This window comes from Aspergillus flavus, chromosome 4 (assembly GCF_009017415.1).
Source record: "Aspergillus flavus chromosome 4, complete sequence".
Classification (NCBI taxonomy): domain Eukaryota; kingdom Fungi; phylum Ascomycota; class Eurotiomycetes; order Eurotiales; family Aspergillaceae; genus Aspergillus; species Aspergillus flavus.
Genome location: NC_092405.1, coordinates 636064 through 662436, shown reverse-complemented (window position 1 = coordinate 662436; position 26373 = coordinate 636064). Strand labels below are relative to the sequence as shown.

General features: G+C 48.1%; 9 protein-coding genes across 9 annotated transcripts; 6 read left to right on the top strand and 3 right to left on the bottom strand.

Annotated features, from left to right (window-relative positions):
• Window positions 1–293: 293 nt before the first annotated feature.
• F9C07_2283042 (putative poly(A)+ RNA transport protein) lies at window positions 294–4473 on the top strand. The gene is made up of 5 exons (XM_041292581.2): window positions 294–758; window positions 826–914; window positions 992–1077; window positions 1131–3915; window positions 3976–4473. Exons 1-5 carry the CDS (start codon window positions 753–755, stop codon window positions 4112–4114), a joined length of 3105 nt encoding a protein of 1034 aa, XP_041145725.2. The 5' UTR covers window positions 294–752; the 3' UTR covers window positions 4115–4473.
• On the top strand, window positions 4474–6132 carry F9C07_2283041 (glutathione S-transferase omega-like 2). Its single transcript, XM_071510606.1, has 5 exons — window positions 4474–4695; window positions 4761–4929; window positions 5030–5116; window positions 5174–5352; window positions 5416–6132. Exons 1-5 carry the CDS (start codon window positions 4561–4563, stop codon window positions 5995–5997), a joined length of 1152 nt encoding a protein of 383 aa, XP_071366275.1. The 5' UTR covers window positions 4474–4560; the 3' UTR covers window positions 5998–6132.
• Window positions 6133–9061, bottom strand: F9C07_2283040 (mitochondrial carrier domain-containing protein). Its single transcript, XM_041292570.2, has 8 exons — window positions 8727–9061; window positions 8562–8642; window positions 8268–8475; window positions 7597–8210; window positions 7488–7549; window positions 7329–7432; window positions 7245–7277; window positions 6133–7187 (listed from the first exon to the last, which is right to left on the bottom strand). Exons 1-8 carry the CDS (start codon window positions 8854–8856, stop codon window positions 6668–6670), a joined length of 1752 nt encoding a protein of 583 aa, XP_041145723.1. The 5' UTR covers window positions 8857–9061; the 3' UTR covers window positions 6133–6667.
• A 425-nt stretch (window positions 9062–9486) lies between these two features.
• Window positions 9487–10506, top strand: F9C07_3405 (RNA polymerase II holoenzyme cyclin-like subunit; the record flags this gene model as incomplete). Its single annotated transcript, XM_041292579.1, has 3 exons — window positions 9487–9646; window positions 9706–9915; window positions 9971–10506. The coding sequence occupies 3 exons, from the start codon at window positions 9487–9489 to the stop codon at window positions 10504–10506; spliced, it is 906 nt and encodes a 301-aa protein (XP_041145722.1).
• Window positions 10507–14073: 3567 nt separating this feature from the next.
• On the top strand, window positions 14074–16018 carry F9C07_1496838 (uncharacterized protein). The gene is made up of 2 exons (XM_041292578.2): window positions 14074–14936; window positions 15047–16018. Exons 1-2 carry the CDS (start codon window positions 14661–14663, stop codon window positions 15359–15361), a joined length of 591 nt encoding a protein of 196 aa, XP_041145721.1. The 5' UTR covers window positions 14074–14660; the 3' UTR covers window positions 15362–16018.
• Window positions 16019–18839: 2821 nt separating this feature from the next.
• F9C07_3403 (uncharacterized protein) lies at window positions 18840–19337 on the top strand (the record flags this gene model as incomplete). Its single annotated transcript, XM_041292577.1, has 3 exons — window positions 18840–18966; window positions 19034–19146; window positions 19227–19337. The coding sequence occupies 3 exons, from the start codon at window positions 18840–18842 to the stop codon at window positions 19335–19337; spliced, it is 351 nt and encodes a 116-aa protein (XP_041145720.1).
• Window positions 19338–19439: 102 nt separating this feature from the next.
• Window positions 19440–20900, bottom strand: F9C07_2283036 (putative SNARE complex subunit). The gene has a single exon (XM_041286192.2). The coding sequence runs from the start codon at window positions 20600–20602 to the stop codon at window positions 19811–19813; it is 792 nt and encodes a 263-aa protein (XP_041145719.1). The 5' UTR covers window positions 20603–20900; the 3' UTR covers window positions 19440–19810.
• On the top strand, window positions 20901–23391 carry F9C07_2283034 (TRAF-like signal transducer). The gene is made up of 2 exons (XM_041292576.2): window positions 20901–21868; window positions 21926–23391. Exons 1-2 carry the CDS (start codon window positions 21341–21343, stop codon window positions 22748–22750), a joined length of 1353 nt encoding a protein of 450 aa, XP_041145718.1. The 5' UTR covers window positions 20901–21340; the 3' UTR covers window positions 22751–23391.
• A 53-nt stretch (window positions 23392–23444) lies between these two features.
• Window positions 23445–24491, bottom strand: F9C07_3399 (uncharacterized protein; the record flags this gene model as incomplete). Its single annotated transcript, XM_041286191.1, has 1 exon — window positions 23445–24491. One exon carries the CDS (start codon window positions 24489–24491, stop codon window positions 23445–23447), a length of 1047 nt encoding a protein of 348 aa, XP_041145717.1.
• Window positions 24492–26373: the final 1882 nt, after the last annotated feature.

Genomic DNA, 26373 nt, shown 5'->3' with positions numbered 1-26373 from the left:
ATATACGGTGGCCGACAGTCAATAGCTGCCGGTGGTTCTGCGTTCAGCCCGATATTGCGGCGCGTCGCGTAGATGCGGAGATGCAGAGTATCTCCGTAGCTATGTAACTGATGGAGGGAGGCAATACTTGTTCTAAAGGGTGGAATCTATGGCTAAAAGTCAGTATGAGCTATATTGAGCTTTAGATACCTTCAGTTACCCATTGTACCCGTCATCATTATTTCCGTCACCGCCCTCAATTGAGCTCCCATACTAGGTGTATTTCGTGGTTTATTGGCAATTTGGCGGTCATCTTCCGCCCGCGGGGCAACGGCCAATCACCACGCGCTACTGCTGAGTCAGCCACCGACAGCTTGTCCCTCTTACGTCGCTACTGGAGGAGACGTTTCCATCGTAACAACGTTGTCTCTTTTCCCCATCTTTCTCTGTCGTTCTGTCAGTTTGTTTTTTAGTCTCGCATCTCAAAGTTTTCTTCCTATCCCGCCATTTCCATCAGGAGGCTTTTGTACAATATCCTAGAGTGAAAACAATCACCGCCACCTTCCCGGTACTTTGACCGCTACCCCTCCTAAGCCCGCGCCAGGAGCTGTAGACTCGAGTCAAATAACTGTTGGAAAGTCTTGCTTGAAGGCAAGGCTTTCGGCTCTCAGATCGCCACAATTACCTCCGAAATTCCCGTTCGCGACGCTGCGAAGCTGGGAAAGCGAAGAGCGTCTGCCGACAAGTCCCCAACTCGACCGGAGAAGAAAATCATGACGGTATGCCCCAGTATCAACCATCCATTCCTAAAAATATTCTTCATCCACCATCGCTGACAAGATGTAGGACGTCGAAATGAACGTCGATAACCCACAGGAAACTGTGGAGAAGATTAAGCAGGGGGAGATTGATGAATCTCTGTACAGTCGACAGCTGTGAGTGCTCCCAGTATCCAGCTCCATATTTCACCTCGGAAATGGTTATACTGACTACTTCTCTTCTCTACCCTCAGGTATGTGCTTGGACATGAGGCTATGAAGCGCATGGGCACTTCGAATGTTCTTGTTGTCGGACTGAAGGGGCTTGGTGTTGAGATCGGTATGTACGACGGTAGCCGTATGCAGTACAGACAGCTCTAACAACTGTATCAGCCAAGAACATTGCTCTCGCCGGTGTGAAGTCTCTCACTTTGTACGATCCTGCGCCCGTTGCTATCTCAGACCTTTCCTCCCAGTTCTTCCTTCAATCCCAAGATGTCGGCAAGCCGCGTGCCGAAGTGACGGCCCCTAAGGTCGCCGAACTCAACTCATATGTTCCCGTCACGGTCCACGAAGGTGGTAACCTCGTAGATAACCTGGAGCAACTGAAACGCTACCAGGCAGTGGTCCTTACCCTCACACCCCTGAAGGATCAACTTGCTATTGCGGACTTCTGCCACAAGAACGGCATCTACCTCACCATTGCCGACACCTTCGGTCTTTTCGGTTACCTCTTTAACGACTTTGGAAAGAACTTCACCATCGGTGATGCTACAGGTGAAGAGCTTGTGAGTGGCATTGTGGCCGGCATTGATGAGGATGGTCTAGTGTCCGCTCTTGACGAGAGCCGACACGGTTTAGAAGATGGAGACTATGTGACATTCACCGAGGTAAAGGGCATGGATGGCCTGAATAACTCCGCCCCTCGCAAGGTTACTGTTAAGGGCCCTTACACGTTTCATATTGGTGATGTCTCTGGCCTTGGGACGTACCAGTCTGGCGGTATCTTTACACAGGTCAAGATGCCCAAGTTTGTCGACTACCAACCCTTGGAGGAGCAGCTCAAGAAGCCTGAGCTTATGATTTCGGACTTTGCCAAGTTCGACCGGCCGCAACAGCTACACATCGGTGTCCAGGCGCTTCACAAGTTTGCCGAGTGCCATGATGGCCAGCTTCCTCGCCCTCACAATGAGAGTGATGCCCAGGAGGTCCTCAAGATCTCTAACGACCTCGCCTCGAACCAGGAAGACAAGGTCGAGTTGGACGAGAAGCTCATTAAGGAGCTTAGTTACCAAGCACGCGGTGATCTCAGCCCCTTGGCCGCGTTCTTTGGTGGTGTTACAGCACAGGAGGTCCTTAAAGCTGTCTCGGGAAAGTTCAGCCCTGTTAAGCAATGGCTTTACCTAGACTCTCTCGAGTCGCTTCCGGCTTCTACTACCCGGTCTGAAGAGAGCTGCAAACCCCTTGGAACCCGGTATGATGGTCAGATTGCTGTCTTTGGTAAAGAGTTCCAGGAGAAGATCGCCAACACTACCCAATTTCTTGTTGGCGCAGGTGCAATTGGATGTGAGACCCTCAAGAACTGGGCCATGATGGGTTTGGGAACCGGTCCTAAGGGAAAAATTTATGTTACCGATATGGACCAGATCGAGAAGAGCAACCTCAACCGTCAGTTCCTATTCCGCAGTAAGGATGTTGGCAAGCTTAAGAGTGAGTGTGCCTCGGCTGCCGTTCAGGCCATGAACCCCGAGCTAGAGGGCAAGATTGTCGCATTGCGTGACCGTGTCGGGCAAGACACTGAGCACATCTTCAACGAGGAATTCTGGGAAGGATTGGATGGGGTTACCAACGCGCTGGACAATGTCGATGCCAGAACTTACGTTGATCGCCGTTGTGTCTTCTTCCGTAAGCCTCTCCTCGAGAGTGGCACTCTTGGCACCAAGGGCAACACCCAAGTTATCCTTCCACATATTACCGAGTCCTACTCCAGCTCCCAGGATCCTCCCGAGAAGTCCTTCCCCATGTGTACTCTGAAGAGTTTTCCCAACCGGATTGAGCACACTATTGCCTGGGCCAGGGATCTTTTCCAGACCTACTTTGTTGGCCCTCCCGAGGCTGTCAACATGTATCTGTCACAGCCAAACTACATTGAGCAGACGCTCAAACAGGCTGGCAATGAGAAGCAGACTTTGGAGCAACTGCACGATTTCTTGGTGGCCAACAAGCCACTGACTTTTGACGATTGCATTGCCTGGGCTCGCCATCAGTTTGAAGGTCAGTACAACAATGCAATTCAGCAGTTACTGTACAACTTCCCTCGAGATTCCAAGACCTCTTCTGGACAGCCTTTCTGGTCCGGCCCCAAGCGTGCTCCAACACCTTTGAAGTTCGATAGCTCAAACCCCACGCACCTCGGGTTCATCGTTGCCGGCGCGAACCTCCACGCTTTCAACTATGGAATCAAGAACCCCGGAGCAGACAAGGAATACTACCGCAAGGTCGTCGACAATATGATTATCCCTGAATTCACGCCCAAGTCTGGCGTGAAGATCCAGGCAGATGAGAATGAGGCCGACCCGAACGCTGGAAACGCTGGCTCATCTTTCGATGATAACGCGGAGATCCAGCGCCTTGTCGACTCGCTGCCATCGCCGAAGTCACTTGCTGGATTCCGCTTGAACCCAGTTGAGTTCGAGAAGGATGATGATACCAACCATCATATTGACTTCATTACGGCGGCCAGCAACCTCCGAGCCGACAACTACGAAATCCCCCAGGCTGACCGCCATAAGACTAAATTCATAGCTGGCAAGATCATTCCTGCTATCGCGACGACCACCGCGCTGGTTACTGGACTCGTTGCCCTAGAGTTCTACAAGATTATCGACGGCAAGGATGACATTGAACAGTACAAGAACGGCTTTGTGAATCTTGCACTTCCGTTCTTCGGTTTCAGTGAACCCATTCCTAGCCCCAAGGGCAAATACCAGGGCAAGGAGGGTGAAGTGACCATTGATCAGCTTTGGGATCGCTTCGAGGTGGACGATATTCCTCTGCAGGACTTCCTCAAGCACTTCTCTGACAAGGGTTTGGAAATCAGCATGGTCAGCTCGGGAGTGAGCTTGCTGTATGCCAGTTTCTATCCTCCCTCGAAGGTGAAGGACCGTCTCCCATTGACGTACGTATTCTCTTAACCCCGATTTCTCTACTAAGTTGATTAACTAACGTTGGTATGTAGGATGAGCAAGTTGGTGGAGCATATCAGCAAGAAGCCCGTTCCGGAACATCAAAAGAATATCATCTTTGAAGTTACGGCTGAGGATACAACGGAGGAGGATGTCGAGATCCCTTATGTGATGGTGAAGCTGAGGAAGTAATGTGCCGCATCTACATAAAATCTGGCCGCTAGAATATGGCCCCTATGGTACCTCAAGTTTATAAACAATGATATATGACTTTTTTCTTCTTCAGAATGATACACGTTCGCCTTGGTGCTTTTGCAGTGTAGAGCAGAACATATTGCTATACATCTGTAGGTGATCTAATTTTGATGAGCATGTGTAATCCAACGAAAAATAGTAGAGGATTCTTTGTCATCTATTGTTGTCTGTTGAACCGTTCGATTGTCAATAGGTAAGCTCCAGATGTCGGAATCTAGACCGAGCCGAGTGCTTTGTCAGGTGTTATGTGATTCCGCCGTAAGCAGCGGGACTAACGTCATAGGCTGTCCCCGCCATTGGTTCTCCAGCAATATAGCTTTGGTCCTCGATGGCTACTTAATTCTTGAAAAACACGACCCCTCCCTTCAGATATAACTCCTCCCATGTCTCGTATTTATTCTGCACTGCGTCGAACCCAACAGATCTCGCAATTTATCACCCAACCCAGAATCATCACATCCTACAGAAGCTCCGTCAGCCCCATACAGCTCCTCCCCTCTTCAACGCGCAGTATGTCGGTAAGCTTATACCAATTGCTCATAAAACAGCTTTTGAGCTCCTTATTGAGGTTATATCGCTACAGACCGGTAATGCCGATAAGATCACCGACTGGGTCAGTCGCAATGACAAATCGGGCGAGTTCAAACGCCAGACTTCCATCTTCCGCAATTGGATCTCCAGAGAAGCCGGCGCGGAATTCCCCCCAGAAAAGGACCGTTATCATCTCTATGTCTCCTATGCTTGTCCATGGGGTGAGCAATACCTTCTATATTCTATCCTTCTTTTCCTTTTTTTTTTTTTTTTTTTTCTAGCGTTCGTAATCGGATGTTTAATCACTAACATCGTCTCTAGCACATCGCACACTGATCACCCGGAAGCTCAAGGGTCTGGAAGATTTTATCACCTTCACATCTGTGCACTGGCACTTGGGCGAGAAAGGTCCGGAATCTCCAAGAAAAATACGCAAAGTACGAGTGAACTAACCAGCGACTCCAGGCTGGCGCTTCGTGACCTCAGATGAAAAGCTCCCCGGAGAAAACACCACCCCAGACCCATTACACTCTGATGTCACCCACCTCCGGGACATCTACTTCGCCAACGACCCAGACTACACAGGCCGATTCACTGTCCCAGTGCTATACGACAAAAAGACACAACGTATCGTAAGCAACGAGGTAAAGTCAACTTCCCCAGCTAACCCCCAGACGACCTCGTACTAACACAAAACTCCCCTCCAGAGCGCCGAGATAATCCGCATGCTTTACTACGAATTCGACGACCTCCTCCCCGCGAACTCTTCCCAAAAGCTTCTCGACCTCTACCCAACCAGCCTCCGTAGCGAAATAGACACTTCAAATGAGTGGATCTACAACGATGTCAACAACGGTGTCTACAAGTCCGGCTTCGCAACCACACAAGAAGCCTACCAGAAGAACGTGACAACGCTCTTCTCCTCCCTCGACAAGATCGAAGCCCACCTTCAGAGCAATGCCTCGCCGTACTTCTTCGGTTCAGCGCTCACCGAAGCGGATATCAGGCTTTTTACGACCATCGTGCGGTTTGACCCTGTGTATGTGCAGCATTTCAAGTGCAATATCCGTGATATCAGGTCCGGGTATCCCGCTATTCATCGCTGGTTGAGGAATTTGTATTGGGACATTCCGGCGTTCCGGGAGACGACGGAGTTCGAGCATATCAAGTTCCATTATACGAAGAGTCATACGCAGATTAATCAGTTCGCGATTACCCCTGTTGGGCCGGTGCCGGATATCTTGCCAAAGGATGAAGAGGTTAGGGCTGCTGCTGCTGTGAAGAAATAGAGGGGACAGTGGAATGAATTTCTTTCTGCGTGATATGCCAATAGCTAACTTTCGGGTGGCCGAAGAACTGTGAATGAGAATGATTATGCTTTTATTTTAGTGAATATATATGTTCTAATGCCACAACAGTAAATAGCATGGACCGAAAGCCTTCGCAGGTCTAAATATATGTAAATATAGAGTAGGCCGCCCATATCTGGACAGTCGGGGAATCCAATAGGTATACAAATGGAAAAGAAAAAAAACGATATGAGCAGAACTCCGTGAATATGCTTTGTGGCACGACGCCGTGCCATGCTAATGAGGTCAATTATGCAGCCCGGCCGAGATGCTGTGTGATAGCACACGAAGTAGATCTCACGGTGCCGAGAACGTAACGAGAAACAGCAAAGTCGTTCGAAGACTATGCAAAACTGGGAAAAGTAAAGGCCTCCCCGCTATCTGAAAAAAAGAGTAAGCCAAAGGTGGAGACCATATGTTATTTCCATCCAAAAGCGATAAGAGGTGCCGTAGAGGGAATGGCTTGAAAGGGTATCTTGACAAATGTTCTGAATATCGATGGAAATAAGCTGGAAGATCGAGAAAGCAACTGGAATGAGCAGACCCCGAGCGTATGTCTGAGCCATTATTGATTCCTAGGCTGGGCCCAGGCCGTAAAGCTTTCTTAGCTTTACCTCAGACCAAGCATTCGTTTCGAGTTTTCATACACGACGTAGCTTATGGATACGGCAGGAGCAACCTTCATAAGGTTCGGAGTGATTCCTTTGTAGAGGCCGCGGAAACCTTCGGTCTGAATGGTTTTGCGAGCGACGTCGCCAATGCTATTATAGGTTGCGGGGTGGAGAATAGTGCCCTGGGCCTGTAGCCGTGTGCGGAGGACGTTCAGTGGATAAACAACGGAAGCGCTGAATCCTCCGCTTATCGCGCCGATGGCTCCCGTGGTGAAATTGTTCAGTGGGACATCATCCTCATGGCAGTGATGGAGGCGAGCTTTCCGTGCTAGTAATCCGCGCTTTAGGTACTCAAAAGTCGTCAAGTCAATAGCGGCATATGGAAACATGCCAACAAGGCCAAGAGGCAAGCCACGAAAGAAGCCGAGTATACCATGCTTATTCAGAACCTTCCGGGCAGTAGCTGCGATGAGTTTGTTACCTTTCAGACCACCTTCCACAGTCTCACATTGCATCCGACTGTCAGGATCCATTAGCCTCGGGTGAACAAAAAGCTAGATGCATCAGGTGACTTACAATTTCAAAGTGTCAAGGGGATAGACAAAACATCTAGCACTGCATTAGATGATGGTTCCATGCACAGAAGACTGTTTAACATACTGGGCAACCATTCCACCGCACCCTCCAGACAAAAATTGCGACGTTGGTGCAAGCTGTTTAGGGTCATTATGACCTTCAAGACGAGCGAATGCGCGTTTAGCAGACTATGACATATTAGTGCCCTGCTAGAAACCCACTTGAACAGCCTAACAAGCTAACCTCATATGCGCCAAATTTGATGGCTGATTCAGGCATGACCTTCAACACATTCAACCCATTACCTATGACGATTAGATTGGGTCTGTGTTTCAAACTTCAGTCGACGAACCTGCAAATAAGCTTCGTATGCCTCCAGCACGCCACAATTCCTTGACAGCATCGGCAAGGGATTTAGATGCATTCCCTGCCGCCCGCAGCGGAGCACCATCCTTCGCCGCACAGACAGCTGCCGATTTCGCACCGGTCTGGGCAATAAGATAGACTTTAAGTCTATCTAGAGGTGCCGTTGCTGTCCTTGATACGGCACCTGCAATCCCGCCGGCAATGAAATAACCTAATTGAGGAGTGTTCTCTGTCAACTTTCGTTCATAATATCGGAAGGACATCCACATGGCGACAGTCCTGGGTACGGGCAGCCACTCCAATTCGGAGTCACCGTCTAAGAGTACAGAATCATTCTCAAGCGCGACCCCAAAGTTGAGTGCCCCACCAACTTCCGCATAGGCTGCCGGGATGAGGGCTGCCAATACGTGAACTGGGAGAATATTGTACAAAAGGTTCTTTATGGCCAAGATATAACGCTTAGGAAACGAGTGGTCTGTACCTAAACCCTGTAGATCATTGATGTGGACATCTCCTTCCGGGTTTAGATTTCCCGTGGCCGTGTAATATGACAGGACAGCGCGCAAGTTGGAGTAGGCAGGCAGGAAGAGAAGGAAATCCCTATATATCACCAGGATTAGCCATAGCCAAGGTTCACTTGACCGATGAGGCACGCACCTCCACTCCGGATAAGAAATGACACCGTCGCTGTTCGTGTCCACGTCCGCAAAGAATGCGTCCAGTTTAGCGCTGGAGACCGTCACGTCGGCGTTGGAAAATGCGGCTTTGAGTTCGTTCTTGTCGATTACTCCATTGTGATTACGATCGATGGTCTGGAAAAGCTGCCATAGTCCTTGCTCGGTATGATCGACAAAGGTCCGGAATTCTGATGATCATTAGGTCGGTAAAGAGACTGGCGCCCAGCCAGCTGCGACAGGAAGACAAGTCATGATCCACTGCGTGTGATCTTACCGGAGTAATCAATATACCCGTCACCATTGGTGTCAACCGCTTTCAAGACATTCTGAAGCATGCTATCCGCATTTTTGAGGGCTGTGGGGTAACAGATCAAGAGCAGGCGGGTCAGTCAGCTGCGCAGCAAGCACGAGACTAAGTCATAGCGGATGATATGCTCACGGTGATCAATCTTTTTCAGCCCCTTTTTTAAACCATTGAGATCGAGACGGCCGTCCTTCCGGGCACCTAAGCTCTGCCAGAGTTTCGCGACTCGTTCGTCACGTTCATCTTTGGATTCGCCGGGTGCCATTTTTCGGTTGCAAATTTATCATCGGCTATCCGACATTATTTTCAAGGAGGGGTCACGGGACTTGAGAGCGGAGGTGTCCCTGTCAAAACAGGGTGGTAGTAGGGTAGACTGCGATAATAGCTTGTGCATCGAATCTGTGGAGCTGGTTTATAAAGAGAGGAGAGGTTCCGCATACATTGGTATGTCTCTGGATGGGGCTCCGGCTAGCCGTGAGAAATCAACCCGCGATGATTTGCTTCTCTTACGACATACGCCGGAATAAACCTTGACTCCGGTCCGGACTCACGGGACTGGAGGCCCAGCTCCGCTATACCACTTTGGGAATCTCATTAGGTCACCTGTTCAGATGTCTCGATGTGGATGATATCAGTATACATGTGCGATATTTTCGATGACCTAAGGAAACTCGCGAATTAGGTGTCTCTAGCGCACGGTTGCTTGTCTATAGTGTTTCTTTGTGCCGATAGAATCGGGTTGATTCGGCCTTTACAAGAGCTCCGAACACTTGGATGACACATACATCCCTGATTACCATCGGGTCTTCTTTATGATGACAACGATTTCAGTCACGACTGCTTAAAAGTCTCGAACCCTTTATTAATTAACTTTTTCCGGCCATTTGTCATTGCCATGGCTGCCAATTATTGGGCGTCGACTCAACGTCGACATTGGTTGTTTACGAAAGAAAGATTGGCAGACATTCGGGAGTCCTTTAGAGAGAGAGATAAGGCCGCGCATTCGCAGTTTCCTCTGCCGGATCAGAGGCTGCTAAACATCTACTTTAGCCAACGTGAGATCTGATAATCTTTGAAGGTCTCAATTAGATTTTTAGACTAAACACTTCAACAGAACTCATAAAACTTGGGAAGAGGATGTCAACTAGACAACAAGCACTCGCTACGGCTCAAGTATACATCAAACGGTTTTATACTAAGAACGAGATAAGACATACCAACCCGTATCTGGTGGTCACCACTGCATTCTATCTCGCCTGTAAGATGGAAGAATGTCCTCAACATATCCGGTTTGTGGTCGCAGAGGCCCGAAACTTTTGGCCCGGTACGAACAGCCTTGGGGGTAGTCTTCTTTTTGTTTGTCGCTGACTTACCGGTAGAATTCATTGCTCCGGACGTGTCAAAGCTAGGCGAATGCGAGTTCGCTTTGATATCCGAAATGAACTCACAGCTCATCGTTCATCATCCATATCGGACTTTATCCGAGCTCCAACCGGAGCTATCGCTTACATCAGATGAAGTAGCCCTGGCATGGTCCGTCATCAATGATCATTATCTTACCGATCTACCATTACTATACCCACCTCATGTGATTGCGGTCATGGCAATCATCGTTGCTGTTGTCTTTAAACCAAGCCAGACGAGCTTCCATGGGACTGCCGCCCCACTGGCCGGAGCGATGCGAGATGGAGGGATGAATATCCTCGCAGCTTTGGGAGATAAGAATGGCGCTGGTCCGCCTCCCCGAATTCAGAAACTTGTCGGCTGGCTTGCCGAGAGTGAGGTTGATATTCGAGCTGTTATTGAATGCACCCAGGAGCTGGTGTCTCTGTATGAGATCTGGGAGAATTATAGCGAAAAGCACTGTAAGGAACTACTCGGCCGAATGGTGAAGAGCAAGAATCTGGACAAGTGAGATTATTTATTGGGCTCATTATACTATCTTGCATTTCTAGTAGAATCGGGGCAGTTTGCTTTTGCGTTGCATTCAGGGAGTTTGGGTAGCATTACATATCAAACATGCGCAGTGTTACGGGAACAGATGTAGATACACCTTTACTCTATATATCTACTACAATTTGATAAGCCGGCATGACTTCCTAGCCTCAGGCTGTTAATGAAGGCATATAATACTGACCATAGCTTTCTTGTCTCATTCTTTTCGAAACGGTTATAAAGTTATCTTCGGCTTACATTGCTGATAATGAGTCAATTGACAGCATATTGGAAAATATCATATGGCAAAATAGCTATTAATATGCCTTGCGATCGATCTACATTCATTTGGCATAAGGCTAGATGCATCTACGAACGACGAGCGCAACACCAAGGTCCAGGTCGATTTCAAGGCCATTTCCAAATGCATAATCAGCTCAGCAAGCATCCAAGGCACGTGCAGGCATAGGCACATATCAAGCCTCCCTTGCTGCCTGATACGATACTTCACAAAACAGAATGGCCTGGAATTTGTGGCGACATCCCAAGTGAAAAGATTTATAAGCTGCACTGCCTGTTTTCTGTATCTTAATAAAGAGCGTACGGTACAGCATATACATACATATGTACATGCCTACGTACTACTAGAGTATCACACAGAACGCAGGGAGGTACTTTCTGAAAGACTAGGCCTTGTCTCAGAAATGTCCAGAGTCCATGTGCGAATGCTTAACTGAGGGGCTTAGATCGTCATGCTAAATAATGCGTCATGGAGTCCCCATTGTCAAAGCGCTTTGAGAAGGGGGGGGGTTGTCTCGATGTCCACGGAACGGCTGGCAGAGGAAGTGACTGAATTTTGGATCGCCAAGGGGCCCCAGATATCGATGGATCTAAAGATACGAGAACCAACCATTCCTTCAGTTGAACCCACCCGTGCGCTTGCAATAAGATCGGAAAATTAAGATCAGTAGTGGAGCATAAAACAGATGTATGCGCAATCGTGTCGGTGTGAGTCTTTTGCAACTCCTTGAGCCACCGACGTTCCATACATAAGATCTTGTCTTTGGAGACAAGGGAGACGACAGTGGCTGATTGGACACGAAAACTCAATTGAGACTGGAACACGGGCGCTTCCTGAGACTTGCCCAGCAAGACAGGAGTAGATCGTGTTTCACACCCCTTGCTTTTTGGGGTACGTTAGCTTCGGTTGCCTTCGAATGATGTACCACATTTACTCCGACACTGGGGTGGCCTATAGGATCGCTTATGGCTCGGTCGCTGGTTCGGGGTAATCAACCGGAGAGAAAGCAAACAAGCGACATCTGCAGTGCAGCCTGGTCTGTGTCGTTGAATTGTGAAGATTCCTGCATCGAATCTACATATCAGTTGTGCCTATACACATGTATTGTTTCTTGCCCTTCCTATTCTTCTCATTATCTACCGCCAACATTATACTCTGTATACAACTTCCTAGTTGAGAGAGCACTAGAATAGTTGGAAAATGAAAAGTATAAGACTCGTATAATGTCGAAAATTAATCGACGAAATATGACTTATCATTAATAATGACATTATCAACAGAGTTCTAGTCAAAGAGGGGCAGGTGTATGGCTGGGAGGGCGGAAATCCATCTCATCGAACCAAAGGGGCGGTGAGATGAAGATGCCGTCTTTCAGGAACATTTCGCAGTATTGAGTTGGTCTCAAAACTAAAAAAGCCCTCAGGCTCATGGGCACCAAGTTTACCATGCAGCGTGAGGGCCACTGGCACCAATGGCGGATGGGTACCCAACGCTGCACCTGAGATAATCGGGAAAAGGATAGTACTAGTCACCCATCCCCAGGAGTCCATGTGTAGGGCTTGCAGGAGGTGTGACCCTATCAATGCCATGATGCTGTTCCAGTAACCGCCAGCTTACCTCGCAGTAGTCCCACACAGTGCATATCGCATAACGTACTAGTTATTCTACCCTCCAACCACTCGTCTATCTCATTCAAGTCGGGGACTCTAACAGGGAATTGATGGAGGCCCAGGCGATCAAAGCACATACCCGGTACCATGCGTCGGGAGCGTTTGACAGCAGAATCCAGATATGTATCTATTATTATCTTTTTGTGATGATGATGAGCAAGCGCCGTTACTTGACTAGTTCGTTTCACAGGACGTGCAGACCACATTGTGGCTGTAGCACCGCCCGCCTTTTAAAAGCGGCATGAAAGTCCTGGGAGAAGATCCGACGTTACGGGAGAAATCAGTATTACATTATCTCTATGGCACTTCAGCAGTATTGTTGTTGTTGTTGTTGACTTTTGACTCCGTACTTCCAGCTCTCAATGGGGTCCTGTTGTCGCTGGTCCCAAACAACAAAACAAATAAATAAATCGAATTACCTAAATTTACCCCATCAATTTTCCACCCTGAGTCAGATAACAGAAAAAGTGCTTCGGTTCCATGACGGTATGCATCATACAGTTTTGTATCCCGTAGACCATTATGACTGAATAAGGTAGTTATTATCACACCCAATACCTGAATTAGTGCTCCTTTACAATGGGGGATTTTCAGATCAGGTGGAGGATAGACTTTTACTTTGGAAAACTGTCGAAGCCGCGAAGACCGCCTGGCCCTCTATGATTTGAATGGTTGGGGGAAACAAGGATCCGCTTTAGACTTCCAGGACCAAGTGGCACGGTTCAAGGGAAAGGTACCGAAAATGATCACAGCAAATCATTCTCTCCCAAAGGGGTGGGGTGGAGCCTACATGTTGCAAATCATTACCCGCACATGTCGTCGTAGGCGTTTTCTCCCTTTTTCCTTTTTGTCTGTCTTCGGAAATGGGTACCACATTCTTCCCCCCATCATGTTCATGAACATGCCTTTGAACCCGCCTTCTCCTGCAATTATGTGAGGGAAAAGAAAAATTCAAAATGCTCCATCTAGTAGGGCAAAACAGACACATCCGCTCTCTTCCTCGTTATTGGCAATAATATGATGTAGTTCCTCGTCATCCCTATGCAGACTCGCCACGATCTTCGTAGGTCTTACAAAATACTATTGTAGATCCACAGCCGTTTTCAATAGTCCGTAGTACGCCAGTCGTCATTCCACAGTGTGAACGGCCATGATGTAGTAATATGTACGCATCATACAACAGGCAAGTCGGGTGCACAACCTACTAGCCATCGTACCATCCATCGTATTGGAGCTGTACGAGCGGGTATTGGTTCGTCAAGAAAATGTGAGAACAGCCTTAAAGACCAGGCTGACACACTAGGGCCGGGCATTGGCCGACAGCCACTTATGCTCGATCAAGTAATGCCCAGATATCAGGTCTCGAGATGGTGGAGGTTCTCTACCCTCGATAAGGATTAGGGCGAAACTTACAACGTCACTCTATTCCACTTTGGTAGCCGCCTCGAGCCGCTCTGGAATTTAATGATTGGCTGCTGATCCAAAGTGGCAGTAATATCTCCACTTAGAGTTCACTTGGACATCAGTTATTGGCTTCTGATACCTAGACTTGCCACTGAGCTGCCGCCAACGGCTCTCTGGTTGGGTGACCTTCTGCCCTAAAACTGGTGCGTGACCTCTGCCAGTAGCGCAGGAGGGTCGGAACGGAATTGTTACGAAACTTACCACAGCACATATGTGCCGGAAAAGGGGAACTCTTGTTGATCGCCGGGGGTACTAGTACGGTACGTTACAAATGATTCCCTTGCAATGCTCCACTCACTCAGCCCCAGCCGAATAACACTTGCAGCCCCTCTTACTTTCGCCTCCGTCCACTCCGGGCTCTTTTTCTTCGCTCCCGGTCTTCTTTTCAACTTCTTGTCCCGCCATCGATCAGTGATTCCCCATCCCACACAACCACTAAACGCATTTTCGTCTCCGACCTTTCGCTACAATTTTCTTCTCGTCTCCTTCAGTAATATTTCTCTTTCCTCTCGTGATTACTTCTGCCCTATCTTCACTTACATTCCACCGACCCTTCGTCATTCTCCCTACTATTTCTTTTTAAAAGTCTGTTTATCCTCAGGATTCCAGCGTGCTGGTCCCTTGTTTGTATCCACCTACAAGTCTTAAACGATATAACGGCTCTGTTTTTACCGTTTTATTTACTACAACTACACCAATATGTCGGCATCAATCTTCTTCCAGCAACAGCAGCATGCTCACCACGGTGCCGCTGCCCACATGCAACCTTCGAATAACCACCACGGCGGACGCTCTCGGCGAGGACCTAAGATGGCCGCTCAAAACGCCCAGCGCCAGTTCCGGGGTGTAAAAAGCATGAGGGAGCTCGCTGAAGCTCCCGCGGTGACTGCCTTCCGCGCGAGGTTCGAGGCTGGACGGTCTTTCGACTTGGACGACGACTTGGAGTTCTGCCCCAGTCTCCTGACCGAGGACGATGTATGTTTTTCCTCAGCCTGAGCATCGGCTCCCTTGACCCTTCCATACTGGAAATCGTCTTCCTCGAATAGTACAGGACAATCTTCTAACATACACCCGAACCTCTACAGCTTCACTCAATTCATTCCGCTGGCTCAGATCGGTCGTCTCTTTCCAGTGGCTCACCCGATTCGTCCCCTCTCCAGCATCAAATTCAGCCTGTTCAGCAGGTGACACCGTCCATCTCTCTATCTCCCGCATCCAGCAACTCATACGTCCACTCCGGCGTTACCGGTAATCTTAATCACGTGAACTTCCAGCAACCATCTGCGGTCCGCACCCGCAAGGTTATCCCTATCGTCAACCCCCATACTGGCATGACCTTGACCAGCCCGCCTACGTCCATCTCTCCGGCCTCGATGCAGAATGTTCAGCGTCGCTGGTGAGGACCGCTATCTTACCAGTCGCCATGTCACTAGCCAAGGGCCTGCGCCCATGACATGTCTTCCACTTCGTCCGGCTTCTGCATCATTGGGGTTCCCTAACCGCGGGTCTTAATTTTCGTTGTTTTGCTTACTATTTGACATGGCCATCGCATCTCTTACGACTAAACCGATATATCCTTTTCTCCGCGATAAAAGGCTAAATCATTGTTTCCTCTTGTATATACACCCTCCTCCGATGACGATCTTGAGCACTTTTATCTAGAGTGATGCTTTCGACTTTCTGCGAGCGACGGCGCCTGCGATTCGATTTTTGCATTTTCACATTTCAGACGATACCTTGTTTTTTATTCTTCGGTTAGGGAAAATACGTCCTTTTGACCTCGTGTCGTTTTGGCCGCGATGATGTATAGAAAGTGCGGCGATCTGCCATATTGGCGCGCATTTCTTTTTGGTCCGGAGTTTTTTCTTGGTGTCCTTTGGCGACTCTGCAAGATACTCAGCGGTTTGCCATCTATTTCTGATATCCATGGTTGGTTTTGGGTGGGTCGGATTTTTTTCATGCTTTTAGGGATCTAGAAAGGTGGAAACGATATACGTCTGCATTGATTGGGCCTGTGAATTGTTCGGGATGTCTTGTGTGTTTGTTTGATCTTATATTTCGCATTTGTGCCTTTACCAAATTTTTTTCTTATTCTTTCATGTATATGGGTTGGAGATGGGTGACATTTCTATGTTGTTGCTTCTGGCTAACGGCTGTGAAAATCCATGGACTGGATGTGGAGTTTGTCTCGGGGTCTGTCTGGCAGACATAGACCGGTTTTACTTGAAAACTATGTTCTTTGTCGTGAATCGACCATCAATTTTGCTTCATTTGTTCCACGTTGACTCGTTTGGATATTTTTGATATATCTGGGAACTCCCGGAGAGTGATGCAGTGTATGATCTTGTGTTCCGTTCGCTTTTGGGCATTCCGTCATTCCATCCCATTTCCTTTGTCTATATGTCTTCTTCTTATCTTAAGCTATGCGGGTAATGCCTAAACATAGTTGTGAGAATAGCTTTGGACACAGTCCTATTTTGTCAAACCTTCCGCTGCGGTAAACATGGTTTCAAAACTCGCCTACATAGTGAAGGTCAACCAGCATGACGAGATCAAGATGCAGAAATGCTGATATACTTGGTGAAAAAAAGAGGAAGTGATGGTGGCACAATCGTTATGGCTAATGCCGATGGGTAGCCTTCTAGCCTGCCTGGTGTCACGACACTCTTGTTCTACTCTCATTGAACCCTAGTATGCAAGTTTGATTATTCGTCTACCTGAGACTGCTGGGCGCTGTGGGATTGATTTTACAGCTCGGATGTAGCTCGGGAGACAATCCACCGGGCTCTGCATAGATAGTGTGTCTCAGCCTTATGGCCAGAGATATTGATTTAATTAGAGGGAGCGAGCTATTACCTACTAGAAAGAACCGTGGAGTTTCAAGTGCCCCATTGCCAATACTTCTATTGTCAAAAGTAGTACGGAGTACAGTGAACCGTCTTGGCATACATGATATATATTTGATGCCGCCCAGCATTAACACTCCTCTTGGACCTACTTAAGTACTAGGTAGTCATATAGAACTTGAAACATAGAAAGGAAGAAAGCGCAGGGAAGACTTCAAACTGTAGAGTGCCTGACATTATATCTTATTAATGAAAAGGAGGTCATTATTCCAACATGCTAGGAATATATCCCGTCCATACGGAGGTATATAAGGATCTCCCCTGGAAGAGTTAACTGTTATATCAGGAAAGAAACCTTCTGTTCACGTTTGGGCTCTGTACGATTTTCAATCCAAGTGTTTTAGAATGAAGACGGCAACAATTTCCTCTGATCCTCCCCTTCCTCTCTGCCAACCCAGTAGGAGCAGTGCCCCCTGGAGGACAAACAGATCTACCCCTAAACATCCTACCCCCGGGAGAAAGACCACCCCCACAACAACTGCCTTCAATAGACCAGCAATTCCCCAACGTGGGCAAGCCCCTTCCTCTAGACCACCTTGCTCTACCAAGGACAGACACAAACTAGCCCCAAGCAGTCCAACCGGTCCAACCGACTCCGGAACGACCATAAAACATTCCCCACCCTCAGTATATCTTCTGGTAGTGTGGAAGGGATGGCCGTCTGTGTACTGCTAGGACGATTAAGAATAGTCAAGGAAAAGTACCATGACGCTTTCCTTTTGTGCTGCGAGTAATCAGACGCTTCCGGTGAATGTTTGATTGGGGAATTGGGGTATACTTCCATCTGGAGGGTTATCTTCACCTGGTGGCTTGAGGGGTGGCTTCACTATGCTGCTATGTGGGGGTTCAGAGGGATTGAGGGCTTTTATATACTTGTATAGGTTATGTTGGGAACAAGATGTTCAAGGCATGACTTCAGTGCCGTACGGTGTTTTATTCGAATGGGATTAAGATGTCATATAGGCATGTGTGGAATGCGAGGTACCATCGGAGATGAGGATGTTGGATTGGTGGTGAATCAAATGGGTGTTAATCCATTGACTTTTGTAGTGATAATTAATGTAATAATATTAGTTCAGTCTTTTGTTTTGTCCAGATAATCTCTAAGCCTTGAGGATAGCCTGGGTTGTCATCGATAAACCGACTCTGTTCTTGGAGTCCTCGGAGGAGCAGAAGACATGACTACCAGGGAAGCGATCTGTATGTGATCACCTGGAGAACACGACTGAAGGATGAAAAGGCAAGTAAAGAACTATGCTAAATAGGGCATTATCAATTAGACACCCTTCAGCTACCATCGAGTCTTTAATATATTCAAGCTCATAGGAACACCAAGAATGTCCATACATCCAAGCTGCCAAGGCCTGATATGAGGTGTAACCCCTGCTCGTGATGTCATCCCCGTGACGATCAACAACGTCCAAAACAACTTCGGCGATTCACTTTCACAACATCAACCTAGACATTAAATGAAAAAGATAGATATAGGCTACAATGTTTCCCCAAAATCAACACACTCTTCAATTACCGAGCTAATAAGAACCCACGAAAAAGGTACGGAGAACACATAGCAGACTGAATGTCCCTCACTGCCAAGAACGACTAGGATTGAGTATGAATGACGTCACCCTATGACATTCTGGACTCTCTTTCGACAGCAAACCCACTCGCTCACATGGAATTACAAAGGCAGTGGAGGAAGCAATTCGTCTGGTCGTCGGCTCTTCTCACTCTCTTCCTTTCCTGCGAACAGTTATAAATACATCTCGTTGTACCGCATTGAAAGCGTGCAAGATACATACTTCTGCTTTCTACAATAGATCAGAACTACCTTTTCTTGATTTTGGTAAGGCTCCCTACTTTATTTCGTGCAATGGTTGTCTATAATAATGGGAGTTGCTGCTAACAGCTCTAATCATACAGAAAATATCATCTCTCGAATTTTTACCTCTAATTAATCAAATAACCCGCCATGTCCTTCCTCGCTTCCACCATTCGTTCCACAATTGCCCCTCGTGTGGCCCTTCGCCCATCTTATACCGTCACATCCGCCTTCCACACCTCTCCTCTTCGTTCCGGTCTCAAGGAATCTGATCACAGTTCGTCACTCCCCTTTGTTCTGGTTACTGTTAGAAAGTACAATTATCTAATCCTTCCTACCCCCAGACCGAGAGGACCTCCACATCACCTACGAAGAGCACAAACAGGACCAATTGAGAAGCACCAAGGAGGGAAAGGCAAAGTGGAAGCAGGAACTTGCTAGCAACAGTGAAGCTTCCGTAAGTTTTTCTCCCTGTCCCCCTTTTCCCATTATAAGGGGGAAGAATAAGAATGATTATGATACTAATGCTACGTATAGGTCAAAGCAGATCGGGGTGAGGTTGATAGTGATGGACATGATATAAAAGATTTGCAGGAGAAGACGAAGCATCTGCCTAACCGGGATGGACCGGTGAATAAGACTCAATGAAGGGATGGGTTTTAGCTTCCTTGTTTCTTTCTTTTGTACTATTGTCTTTTCTTGATCGGTGTACTAGGGTACCAATTGAGTTTTAAGGAGAGGTGCATGATTTGATTATCTTAGGTTGGGGTCCTTCATGGTGTCATGTATAACTACTCCTGAATAAAATTGGGTATGATATTGATATGGCATATAAGATGTAGATTGCGTAGGGTGGGTGTAAGACCCGAGTCCTTGCTGGGACTTGCATGGAAGCGGTGTAATGGAACAATTGCTGCCATATAATGAATAAATCCGTAATTGATGATTACTCCAAACACCATAAAAGTTCAAACATCAATATAAGGAAAACCGACAATACATTCATAGGGAATCCGCCCCCTGTCCAAAAAAGAAACGCCCTGCGCCTTTCAGAGGAACATGCCCTTGACCAAAATTCACAAGAATGTGAAGTATACCAGAGGTTCTATACGCTCTAGGCTTTATTTCAAAATGACAATGAGAATGACCAGGATAATGATCAAACCGACGATCGTCATCAGGCTCCAATTGTCACCCGCGCTTCTCCGGATCTTGTCCAGTCGTTTTCTAGCCCCGTCTAGCCGATGCTGATGTCTGTCAATATCACCATCCATACCGTCTAACAACGCGACGTGGCCTTCTAGCTCATCCCCTATCTGAATACTGAGTTGATGTTGCCGCCCGATGGATTCGCCCAGACGATCTAGCTGTTCGTCCTGGTCGCGCATGATCTCATTGTGTCGATCATATATTTGTTCATTCGACAGGTCAGATTGGTCTACGCCAGTAGGGGAAGGTGAGTCGCGGTATGGCTGGAAAAGGTTTTGTCGCTCGAGATCGGCTTCTTCAGTAGCCGAGTTCATAAACCGAACTGACTTTGAAGGAGGGTGCTGCGGGACTGGTTGTTTGAGGTCAGGAGACGATTTGACATTGGCGAATTCAGGCGATGGAGAGGAGCCGCTGGCGCCGGCTGAGGTGCTGTGTCCGCTGAACTGAGACGACAAATCTTGATACTGCGATTTCAGATGGAATAGCTGATCTTTCAGCTCGGCGGCGCCATCATCGTTGGTCTGCTCCAACTGAGAGAGGTCTCTCTCCACATCCTCGATGCCGTCGTGCAACGATTCCAAAGAGCGAGAGATCTCTCCGTCTTGGCTGTTGGGTTCCAAATCCAATGAGATCGCTCGTTGTCGTTCTAAGAGAGAGAGTTTGATATGGTCTGCAAGGAGAAAGAGCTGCGATGGGTTCGGCATTTTGAGGTAAGAGGGTGCGCCCGGAATGAGAAGGTGATATGTCGCGAATCGGCGGGTGAAGTGTCGCAGCCAGTCTCAGCCTGACTGATGAGGCAATGCGGAGAAGACAAAGACTCGGGTAGATCCTGGGGCGTTCTGACAAATTCCGGATCGGTTGACCAGGAAAGGATAGGATAATGACTCGCTCCCTCACACTTTATTGCGAAGTGATCGACACAGCGGACAACCCCAGAATGATGGTGAAAATGATGGTAGTAATGGTGGAATGAAGATGGAGATGAAGTGTGACCGAGGGGGTGAGACGGAAGACTGTTCTCGGCCGGGCGCGGGAGTGATCTGCCGCCGCCGCCGCCAGTGGAATCGCTATCAATTATCGTCCGCTCAGCTCGTCCCCCGCAACACTTGCTACCGATTTCCTTTCCTTGTCTCCGGTTCTCCGAATTTTAGCATTCTAGCTCCACCTCTCTACTCATTTCCAACTCTTTCCTTCTTTGTGACACTTCCTCGAGCTTGTCGCAATCGCTCGCCAAGTCACCACATTCCTAGCGGACTTCAGCCACCGTGTAACCCCTCATGCGTGCCTCTCGGGGCTATTGTTTCATCCTCTTATCCCTTCGGCAACTCGAAAGACGATCCGTTCTCGATCGCCCCCTACATTGATTGTCACTTGTGCGACGGGGCTGAGGGCCTTTGAAAGTATAAATCTGGCGAGCTACGAACCGGGTGCACCTGTGCAAGATGAATATCGACGAGTTTCTTGCGATGGAGCCGAGCAGCGACCTGGACGAGATTGTCGACCTCCGCTCTTTGGATTATGTCACCCGGTATGACGATCATCTCATGTGTGCGATATGCCACTGTCCATATATACGTCCAGTGAGATTGCAATGCGACCATGTGTTCTGTCAGAAATGTCTGAACACAGCGATCACTACCTTTGCCACCGGTCGAGACGAGTTCAAATGCCCTACCTGCCGTGCGCCAGCGAGAGGGGTCTACCTTAACGTCCCTCGATTCTTAGTCAATATGTGCGATGATATACGGGTGAAGTGCCCTTTTGAGGTGGAAGGTTGCAAGGAGATCGTCCCAAGAGGCCATATTCAGTCTCATGTCGACAAATATTGCGGCTATAGACTTCTGGATTGTCCAAATGTCTTCTGCACGAAGAAGACTCGGAAGAAGGACCTGAGTGCAGAGGGCAAATGCATGCATGAGCTTCATAAATGCTCACGCTGCGATGAGGAGGTCATGGAACAAGATTACCAGGTGCGTCTGATATATCGTTGGCAACCAGACCGTGACTAACGAGGGCTTCCACTTCAGGAGCATGTTCAGGAACTATGCCCGAGCTTGAAAACTACATGTCCTGACTGTGAGACTACGGTATTCCGCAAGGCTTTGAGAGAACACATAGATGCATGTCCAGAGGCGATCCATAGCTGCGCAGCGTCTAAGTACGGGTGTCCCATCAAAGTTAAACGAGCGGAGCTAGTAGTGCATGAGCAGAATTGCCCGTTGATAACTATGGGGCCTTATTTTGAAGCTCAGAATGCACGACTTGATTCTATGGAGCTGACTATTCGTCATCTTCAACAGCGCAATGAAATCTTCGAGGATGGACTTGCGAGCATTCGGTCTACTCTTGTCGAATCGTCTCGTGTTATGTCTGCACGGAACCTGGACATACCGGCCGAGGCTAATAGTCAGACAAGGCCGTCGAACTCATCTGACGCGACAAATGAACAATATGACAATTCCAACGCCTCGTCTAATGCGACTACCTACCTTCTTGCGCTCCATGAGTCTCTTCGAGAAGAAGTTGGGCAGTTATCACATGCAATCACGGATCTAGATGCTCGCGCTAGCATGGCAATCATGAACGAATGCCTTCGATTAAAGGAGGATATGGCCCATACGAACGCGGCTGTCAGCAGCATTCGAATGCAGGTGCAATGGCTCATGAACCCTCGCATCCACCAGGGCCAACGGACAGGGGTTCGTACCAACAGCAGCAATAACGGCAATGAAACACGATCCGCGCAACTAGGCTCCTCGGCGTCAGGACCAAGCAATGCCACTGCGCCATCGCCGGGCTTTCTGCGGCCCCGAAGACTCAGCGACAGCGGACGCGAAGGGACCAAACTTTGATAGAGTGCGTATGCGCACAATAACTCGACTCAACGAATAATGATATCTGCTTTACTGCTTTACTAGAATAGGTCTGAAGGGACGGCGCTGTGTGTTTTTCTCGACTGACTTTCTGATACCCAGCGTCCACATTCGAGTTGTACTGTAGCCCATAGATAGCCTTGTGATATACCGGTGATAACTTTGGTACTGGTCTGTACTAAACCTGTTGTGCCACCAGGCCTACTGTTTCATCTTCTTTAATGATATAGAATACTTTCTTAACAAACCTTGTGCTATCCTATGTATTTCTAATGCTTTTGTGCAACCATGCTTTATTGGTTTCAAATCATGAACTTCTCAAAGCTGTTCAACTGAGACAAAGACAAACAGTGTCTAAATTCTATACTATAATAAAGAGGGTATATACAGGATTCGTACAGGGGCATATCAATGTAGGACAGCACTCACCCGTCCTTGGGCAACACTGAGCTTTATCTTTTTTTCCTTTCCTTCTCCACACTCCTCTTCAACATTCCAAATGGAATGTAAGAGACTCGACCAACCCTGTTTCATCATCCCCGAAACATGTATCAAGTCCTCCCCTGCACAGTCTTCACACACACACACACACACACACACACACACACACACACACACACGAAACAAAACACCAGAGAAACCCCACCCAAACCCAAACCCAAACCCACAAAAATCAAAACAAAGGCATATTAACCGAATTCACATAATCAATATTATCCTTCGTCCCCTCGATGCGATCATGACAGGTCCCGAAAATCCTATCCCAGAGTCTAGTCTGCTTCCCGTAGTTATGGCTCTTGCGCCAGCCCTTCCGATGATGGAGATCATGGTCTTCAATGACGATCTCCGCACCAAGGAGCTCAAGCAGCCAGGCCATGGTCGAGGCACCGGTTGAATGCAAGCGCAGACCGCTGTGGCCCAGCACTTCCGTGAAGGCTATATACTGGTGACAGAGCCACCACTCGTAGAAGCCGAGCGGCAGGCCCATGAGCTTGAGACTGAAGTAGGTAGCCATGGGGACGCCGACCATATCGAAGAATTCCTGTTCGTGGTCTGCGTAGGCGGCGAGTAGAGGGTTCGGGTGTTTAGTGAGGTGGTGAGTGCGGTGGAATTTCCAGAGGAAGCTGACATCGTGCATGAGACGGTGGTACCAGTAGAACCAGAAGTCGAGGACGATGCCGTAAAGCCCGATTTGGAGGGGTAGCATGGGCCAGTTTAGTTGGGAGGGGAGCTGGTTGATGTTGTAGGTGAAGTAGACGGCGAGGGCGATGCGGGAGCCCGTCGTCTTGTAGAGGGATGTTACTACTTTGCCGATGCCGACGTCCGGGACGCCGTCGCGGTCGTGCTTGTCGCCGTCTAGGAAGCCGTAGATGTGGCCTAGGCGGCGGAGGATATGGACTTCGAAGATGACGACGGCGTTGAAGGCCATGAAGTAGAAGTTGAAGACGGCTATTGGGCCTAGGTTGTGGCCTGTGAATGTGGCGTAGACTTGGTGCATAAGGAGCGGTAGGGCTCCGTAGAAGAGCACCCAGATGTTCAGCGACCATTGCGTGATGTAGGGGACTTTTTCGTCCTTTTGGTGTATGGGGATTTCCTTGTTGAGCTCGGTTGGGTGTACGTTCAATAGCTCGATGGCCCAGTGGTTGATGTTCCATTCGTCGCGGTTGGCGGTGCGCCAGGTGGACTTCATCGAGTCCTTGGGATTGGGCTTGGTAGCCATATTTGCTGGTATTGATCTTGATTTGACTCTCCTGGATATTGCCACCCTCTCCTTGGGGAGGCTGGCGAGGGAGGAGCCATTGTTTAAATTGTTGTCGCTAGAGGGGCCACCGGTAGTTCCGGAAAGTGTGTTTCTACATGTGAAAGTGAAGAAAGAAAAGAGGCCGCTTTGGAGTGCAGAATGAAAAGTCCTGGAGTGTAGATCATCATCTGTAGATCTTTTTTCCCAACAAAAAAGAGATGTGGCCCCTGAATGGGCTACGGTAATGAGGGTCCATCAAACTAGAGCCCCAGATCGGTATTTCAGTATGGCTCGCACGTGAAGTAAACCCCCAGTTGACATGGCTCCCCGCGCAGATATGCCTCGGGGTCTCGGGCATTGAGTCATTCAGATTGTATTTTAACTATTTTTTTGGTCAGGCAGAGTTGATTTGGGGATGTAGCAAGCTGGTTGTTGTTGTTCGGCAGTGTGTACTATGGGGATGGAGTTGCCGTTGTGCGGGGGAGCATCCTAGTCCAACTTGGGAATGGGTTGCGAGAGCTTGCTGATAGGCAACCTCCACCGTGGTAAAATGAAATGAAATGACACTTGGTAGATGACTTAAAACTTGGGAGCCTAGGCATTCGGTCCGAATTCATCATGCAATCAATCTCCCTGGCCTGAACAGAAGTGTCCTATTTCGTAATAGAATAAGTCAAGCGTAACCCTGAGTAAGCTAATTTCATTTCTCAGAGTTGTAGTAGTCATTCCTCTTCATTCTCTGCAAAGAACTGACTTAATAGCTAGTAGTTGGAATTCATGACCACATCACTATCCCCTTTCTTTTCACACCTGTGGTGTAAATTGCCATTGTAGAGTAGTTTTGCGATTCTTTTACTTACGGTATAAGTAATATGGGGAAGAGAAGAATGCCTTCTTTATCGAAGGACTCTTACACCCCTAACAGTTCTCATAGTAAGGAGAAGTAGACCGCGGTAGCCCTGGAATCGCTATACAGCTGCAAGAACAACCACCCTTGTCTAGTTACTCTATACATCGCCTGAAGAGCCTTCAAGGACATTTGTCAAGCATATTTTAAGAATACCTATGTTTCCAGATAGCACTATAGACACTGAATCCAACTAAGGGGGCATGTTCTACCATTAGCGGTGAATGACAATACACCTCCTATGAAAGAACGATTTTTGCAATATGGCATGACCACTGTAGAGTCAACTTTAACTGTACACCTGCCTACGAAGTGCATTCCATCTCAGTAACCAATACGATCAGTGGCTCACACGTTCACATGTAGTGGGAATCTTGCTCTGACGTGTCATAGCCCAGTGATATAATGTCAGGCATCAGTTTTACCAGCTAAAGAAATAAACACGTATGTGGCAAAGTCTTACAAGCCATTCTCGCTTCAACTAACCTCCATTCTCAAGATGCACCTCGCATCATGAGCTGTTCATATATTTGGGCTACAGGCTAAAGTCTGTCTTTCCTTCGGGATTGTACGAACGCTTCCCTACATCGGAGGCACCTGGAAGCGATAGAGCAGAACATAATGTATCAGTCGGACCAGACTTAAGTGATCTTAGAATCGTATGAGACTCTGCAAATACTGACCTCAGTCATCTGACGTGTACTTCTCTACTTCTCTCCAATGACACCCCAGTCACATTCAGCATAGGAATGAATCGGCTGAACATACGTCAGAAGGAAAACCCTCGGCATATGACGCAAGCTTCGAGCAAATTCTTATCGATCATAGTGCATATCCTGCGGCATGCAACTACCCAAACAAGGAAACACGGCGCCTAGTGACAGGGATCCAGTCATTTAATATCTGTTGGGACGAAAATCATCCGTTTCGCCTTCTTGATCCACAGCAGATGGT